The 7,349-nt window shown below is 41.2% G+C and overlaps 1 protein-coding gene across 1 annotated transcript in view; it reads right to left on the minus strand.

The window, feature by feature from the left end:
* Window positions 1-3,215: 3,215 nt before the first annotated feature.
* CDKN2D (cyclin dependent kinase inhibitor 2D) overlaps window positions 3,216-7,349 on the minus strand; it is a 320,930-nt gene continuing 316,796 nt past the window's right edge. The window contains exon 2 of the mRNA XM_044084758.1: window positions 3,216-5,135. Within this exon, the coding sequence (XP_043940693.1) occupies window positions 4,767-5,135 (369 nt within the window). The 3' untranslated portion in view covers window positions 3,216-4,766. The remainder of the gene's footprint in view (window positions 5,136-7,349) is intronic.

Here is a 7,349-nt window from a genome sequence, read left to right on the forward strand (position 1 = left end):
GGAAAACCATCATTGGGTTGAGGCCTGCAAGTCCTAAGACATAGTGGAAGTCTGTTGGGCTGCATTTCCTCAGAAGGTAGATAACAGGGCCCCAACTCAGCTGCCTTCTTGGAAAAGTAATTGTGAAACTACTCTACTCCTGGAGCAGATGTCATGCCTTATAAGAATCAGATTATATACATTTTTTCTTTTATGATGGCAACATTTTCTATACAGATACAAGAATAAATTGCTTCGGAGAAAGTGGTCTGACAAAGAAAAATTGTCCTTGTGTTCCTTAAACAGTTTTTTTCTGTGTTGCCATACTGTCAGACATTTGTGCTGATGTTCCCTTTTTATAGCTTTCCTTGGGATGCAGAGATTCCAATGCTATGAGGTGGAGGTCCTGACTCATCTCTGCACGAGAACCTCCAGTACCATTTGTGCCAGTCAAACAAGAAGGGAGCCTTCTTTACTTGTAAAAGTTTTCTTTATGAAACCCTCACAAATGTAGCAGCCTACTGTGGAGTGGGACTCTAAACAAAAAAGAGAACACAAACGTTTGTACAGGATAAAATTCCATCACAAGGATCAAAACCAGACTTAGCAACTATAAACTTTCCTCACTGAAATACAGCACATACTTGGGACAAAAAGAAGTGAAGTAGGCACTGGCTATCTGGGATGCAACTTTATCTCCCTTTGTCGTAAGGACCCACCCAAAGTCACAACTTTCATGGAGCTCCTAGAGTCAGGCAGTTTCTGAGGAAGTCCTCAAGCAGTTAATTCCCATAACTCATGATTACTACAATGATGACCACAAAGAACATCACGTGACTACAGAGATAGTCTGGACTGCAGATCTAAGAGTGGCAAAGTTTGGAGAACTGTTACAAAGTGCTGCAGATAATGTTCCTATATTCTGCCCATGGAGTTGAAAGCAGCCTCATGACAACCTAGACCTCATATTACTATGATGCCAGAGTCACCTGGTCCAGCAATAATTTTAGCCAGCCTTTTTGTGAACCACCTGGAGTCACAGTTAGCAAACTGCCTCAAGAAATTAAACTGTGCTGGCCTTCTTTTGAAAGTCTGTTAAACCTTTTAGATATTCTTAATTTAAATGTTGTTTGTAATGTCAAATGCTATAAATCATTGTTGCTACTTGTATTTCTATGAGTGAGCATTGTTGATGGAAGTTTCAACTATAAATAAAAAATATGAAGTTTACGGGAGTGGTCTAGTTCCAAATGCTGACAGTCACTGGCTGGAACCCAGCCTTCCTGGACTTGAGCTGATGAATGATGAAGCTGTGCATGGAAGAACTGTGGGGATATTTTAGATCTTTAAGACTTTGCGTGGCAAGACCTACAGCGTTGTACACTATTCTTCTTGCCTTGGGAGACTTCTTTTTGCATACTGCAGAAGACCTACACATGCCAGGTACCACATTCTAAGGAGTCTTGCCACTACATTCCTTAGAGTTACTCAATGATCTTGCTAAGGATGAAATGGGTTGCAACCTCTTTGGGCTGCATAACGAATAAGCCTGATTACTAACCTGTGAGCTAGAAGAAAACATGTCAGCTGATGGAGAGTAGAGAGCCTGAATTTCTGTTGGGAAGAGCAGCAATAGGCATGAAAACTGCAGCACCAATTAAAGCAGGAAATGGGATCAAATGCCCTGCAGGGACAGTTGGGATGCACTCCCAAAGGGTGTTTCTTTTAAAACAGTGGCAGACACAAATACAAGCTCAACATGAAAAAAAACAAACAAACAAAAGCGCTTACATTTTGGCCAACACTGAGTGCTGTTTCATGGGGAGAGGAGCCAAGGAAGACTCAACAGCACTACCCACTATACACTAAATTATGTCACGGGTTAGCACACCAGATACGACTACATGAAATCTGGAACCAGATACAAAAGCCTGCATTTCAACAATGTTTAATGATTAGGATCTAAATGCTAGAGACCAATAGTTTACATACTGAGTTGATGGTTAAATCCATCTCCTGAGATCTATACATACATACACACCACACACACACAAAAAAAAAAAAAAAATATATATATATTTATATATATATATATATATATATATATATATATATATATTTATCTTTACACTACTGCTATACATTTGCTATAATAAGACTATAGCTAGCTTACAAGCTTAAAGAATACAAGGGCTAAATGTATACTACACTGTTCATCAACTGCTGTGTGACCATTTCTGATTTTACAATTCCTTCCTTAGGTCTTCCTCACATTTAGGGAGCAGTACTTTTCAACTAGAGGTACCCTCATACCAGTGCAGACTATTTTCCCCCACTACCTCGTACTACTGAGCAGTAGTTACCTCTACTAGGGGTACCTCACACCATTGTGCAGTACTCTCCCCCACTAAAACTACCTCATACTAATGAGCAGTCCTCTCCCCCACAAGGGGTACCTCATACACTGAGCAACTCCCCCCCCCCACTAGGGGTACCTTATATTAATAAGCACTAGTTTTCCCCACTAAGGGTACCTCACACCACTGTACACTAGGGGTACCTCGCACCACTGTGCAGTACTCTCCCCCACTAGGTGTACCTTATACTACTATACTACTGAGCAGTAGTCACCCCCACTAGGGGTACCTCACCCACTGAGCAGTAACTCTCCCCCACTAGGGGTACCTCACCTCACTGAGCAGTACTCTCCCCCACTACGGGTACTATTATACTACTATACTACTGAGCAGTAGTCCCCCCCACTAGGGGTACATTACATAACTGTGCAGTACTCTTCCTCCATAAGGGATACGTCACCCCACTGAGCAGTACTCTCTCCCACTAGGGGTACCTCACCCCACTGAGCAGTACTCTTCCCCCACTAGGAGCACCTCATACCACTGCCCAGTACTCACCCCCACTAGGAGTACCTTATACTACTGATCAGTAGTCACTCCCACTAGGGGTACCTCATACCACTGAGCAGTACTCTCCCACTAGGGGTACTTTACACTAATGCGCAAGCTAAGAAACCTGAAAGGTCTACAAACAGTGGCAGCCAAATACTGCTTTTCAAGAATGCCAAAATGCCAGTTCAACATTTCCAGGCACAACTCAAGACGGTCTACAGAGGAAAAAACATCACAGATGAGCTAGTTAAAAGGGGAATTTCTTAAATGCATCAGCATATCCAGCATTACTGGCAAGGTTAATTAAATTAACTAAGGAAAATAACATCTTGCAACACCAAGCCAATAAATTTAATTTGGAAATAGGCTAATAATTTAATATTTAAAAAGTATACAATGTGTATACAACATTTTAAAGCGTAATAAATACAATATATTTTTGTGTCACCCAAACTCTATACAAGACACACAATGAAATTCATTAAGAGTAATCAATTTGACAGGAAATTACAACCGTTAAGATATTAAAAAAAAATCAACAATTCATAAGATAAAAACAAAGTTAAATCCCCATTAATTTTTTTTCACAATTCTAGACTCTTGTCCAGTTCCCAGCAGGGTGGAACATTTAAGTTTTTATATTATTTTATTTATATGCATTTGTCGACTGGGATAGAGCACTTATCTTACTGGACCATTTTCAGGCTCAGCCTGGGGGAAGAAAAGAAAAAAAACTAGATTCTTCCACCAGTTTGTTCTTTAATGTAACAAGACAGTTAAACAAGCTGGGTGTGTATTTTTCTCAGTGCAGATTTTTGATCAGTTAAAAATGCATATATAACTTGTGTTTCAGTGTCCACACTGTTATAACTCACATTTTAATAAAAACAAAGGGAGAGGAAGGAAGGAGACCTCTGTCAGAATTCAGGTTTTAAAATGGAGAAGCTAAGGTAAAAAGAAAGGTATTTTTAAGTACCCATTCCTGCAAAGGAAAATAAAATGAGCATTTGATCCCAGCTTGCAACACTGAAGTTTGACATTGTGCAAATATCTTCCCTCAAGAACAAAACAAAGCCCCCTAAAGTAAAAAGGGCGAGGTAGCACAAAAAGACACATAAATGAGACTAGACATTAAAAATATATAGATATATAAATACACGTCTCAAGTACCTAAACTTTCTACTAGTGCAGTGTCACATGCCATTTTCTCACCTCTGTTCACAGATGAAAAACCTGCCAGGTCTCAATGTGTCACAAGGACAGTGTGCATCATTTTACAGGAGGGGTAACTCGCTGGCTTTGTGGCAGCATAGAGATATGCCTCAAAGAGGCAGTAACCCATCAGTCTGTGTGTGTGTATGTGGAAAAACTGCCAAGCACGACCCACAAAAAAAATTAATCTAAACTAAAAAGGTCACATTATGTGCATTTTCTACTTTTGCTTTCCTCAAACCACAAGCCTGAGATCCCGCTACATATTTGCTATTAGATTTAAGCACTATGCTGGAGGTCAGATATCGTGGGCAGTAGTTCTGTGAAGACTGTGTCTATGTCAGAAAGCAACTCCTTATGAAGCTCAGTGTAGCAAAGGATGATCGGAGTACTGCCTTCCACATGCCTGACACAAACAAACAAGTGCATGGGTAATACAAGATTCATGCATGAAGGGATGAAAACTGACAAAATAAATTGGTAATAAAGTACTACTTGGTAAATTCATTAGTTCTCCCATGTGCGCATTAATCAATTCAAACTACCCACTTCCCTCCCCAGCATTAAAAGATAACACTTTTCAGGATAAGTTATGGGCCAATAACCCAGCTACATAATGCTTACACAGCATCTTTGCCAATGCTGACAATGTGCAGATAATACATATTACAAATGTACACCCAGCATCCCAGGAGGATGCTCTAAGAGCTCTTGGATGGCAGAAAACCCACAAAGTCTTGAGATATCCAGTGCAGTTTGCCCTTGGGAGTTTGCATGCTGAAGGTTAGACTTGGGAGCCAGATATTCCACAATGCTTAAGAATCCTTCTTGAACTGCAATATGAATAGGCAGGTTGCCAGTACAGTCAGGTACATTTACATCAGCTCCATGCTCAACCAAAACCTTCAATGTGTCAAGGAAGCCAGTCCGTGTTGCGTCATGGCTTGGAGTTATGCCATAACTGTCTTGTACGTTGGGATTTGCACCATTCTTCAACAACTCATCTGCGATTAAACAATTTCCAAACATCATAGTCTGCAAAAGAATGCAAAAGACAAAAATATTAACCTCAAACAAGTAACATGCAGCAATAAAGCCAAACAGATACTTATGACACTTGGAAATTACACGTGAAACTGTAATCTCCTTAACTGAAGTTGTGTACATCCACATTTAGTAAGTTCATAGTTTGTTACTAGGAATGCAGGAAAACCATTAAGAAGCCTAGCAAAAATTCCCACTTCCTCAAATTACTGTCTTCTCACATGACTGGCTCAATGTCACACAGTAGGCGAATGAAGGTGGAAAGATACCAACCTGGTACCCTTGGGCACAGGAAGCAACTCATTAAACCAGAGCTTTAGTCCTCTGTAATAACTTCCAGACAGTTGTGGGTATTGTGCATATCTCAGTCCATCTCATTGGAATAGATCACTCTAGCAGTATCTGCTTTTGGGCTTCAGTCTACTTTGCTCTCATACTACCCAATTCGAACCTTGAACTTGTTTGAACCATATGTAGTTCTGGTAAGGACTCCTGTCCTTAACAGAGAAGGACGAATAAAGTTGGGTAGTCACCAAGATGACAAACCAGTGAGCAGAATGCAGACGGCAAGGACCGACAGGACCTGCACTGTAGGTATTCCAGCAGTGTGGTATACAGGGCTTCCAGCCAATTAATCCCTCCCATCCTATTAAGACATTGTTTTTTTCTTCTATATTCTCAGCTGTAGACCTAGTGAAACACAACTTGGTAAAAAGGGTTAACAAAAGAGGGGGGGGGGGTTAATCACAAATCCAGCAGTAGTGTAGGCACTCGTAACTTTATCTAATATTACTGATGTACAGCTGCAGGAAATTAAAAGAATGCCGCATCCATCTGAGATGAACAAGCAGCTGTTAGACAAGCATTTAGAAAAAGCTTCCAAGCACTGACCATAAAAAAGTTATGTACTCACCATAACGTTCAATCCGAGTTGTTGCTTTTCATTTGTCTTCAATCTGTAGGAAAACGGATCCAACTCTACCGCATTTTCCAGCATCGGATCTGAGCTCCAAGCTCCTCCCCTCCTCAGAGCGAGTTTGCTGCAGACAGTAGCACCCTGACCTAACCAAATGCCTAACATTCTGTCAGTAGTATCCTGACAGCACCACAAGGAAGACCAAAGCTTACCAGAGTAAGGGCTATGCCTCTTCCATCCGGTCTACCACACAGCCCACATAAGGCAGGGGGAAGGAGAGAGGAATGATTGAAAACAAATGAAAAGCAACAACTCAGATGGAATGTTATGGCGAGTACATAACTTTATCTGAAGTTGTTGTTTTCATTTGATCTTCAACCTGTGGGACAGAGTCCCCAGCTACCAAAAGACCCTGGGAGGTCCTCATGAAGGATATTCCGGAGCATGGCAGATCCAAAGGATACCCTGCCTCTGGACAGGAGATCCAACTTATAATGCGAAATAAAGGTGTGCGATGATGCTCAAGTAGCTGCAGAGCAAATGTCATCCAAAGAAACCCTAGAACAAAAGGCCGCTGAAGTAGCCACAGACCTGCTAGAATGCACCTGGACATGATCTGGTGGAGATGATCCTTTGGCTTTATAGGCCAAAGCTTTGCACTGAGAGATCTAATGAGCAATGGTTACCTTTGACACAGGCTTTCCTAAGAAAGGCTTAGAAAAGGAAACAAAAAGCTGATCAGACTTATGAAAGCATTTTGTTCTATGCAAATAGAAACGCAATTGCCTATGAACATCAAACAAACGCAATTTATACTCTCCTTTATTCTGGAAGATCGGAAAGAAAACTGGAAGATTGATGACCTGGTTAGATTCTGAAGTCACTTTCAGAAGAAAGGAAGGGTTCGTCCATAAGGAAACCCTGTCTTTATGAAAAACCATATAAGGAAGCTTGACAGACAAGACCTGAATCTCCGACATTCTTTTAGCCGAGGCAATAGCAACCAGAAAGGCAGTCTTCTAACACATGAATTGCAAGTACACTGTAGCTGCTGGTTCAAAGGGGGAAGAAAAGTACAGTTTTGTACCTACCATAAATGTAGATGTTCGAAGATCCACATTGCTGCAGTCCTAACACTTGGGTAGTCCGCTGTCCACGGTCGGCCCGAATATGAAAGTATAAGGCTGACGTCGGTCAGGGCGCATTTAACTGACGTCAGGACGTCAGGGTACAAATGCGCATGACCGGCGTCATATCCTCAGTCTTTTCTTGGCCCAGACGCAAAAAAC

This window comes from Protopterus annectens, chromosome 9.part0, assembly GCF_019279795.1.
Source record: "Protopterus annectens isolate FY-2018-M chromosome 9.part0, PAN1.0, whole genome shotgun sequence".
Lineage (NCBI taxonomy): Eukaryota > Metazoa > Chordata > Ceratodontiformes > Protopteridae > Protopterus > Protopterus annectens.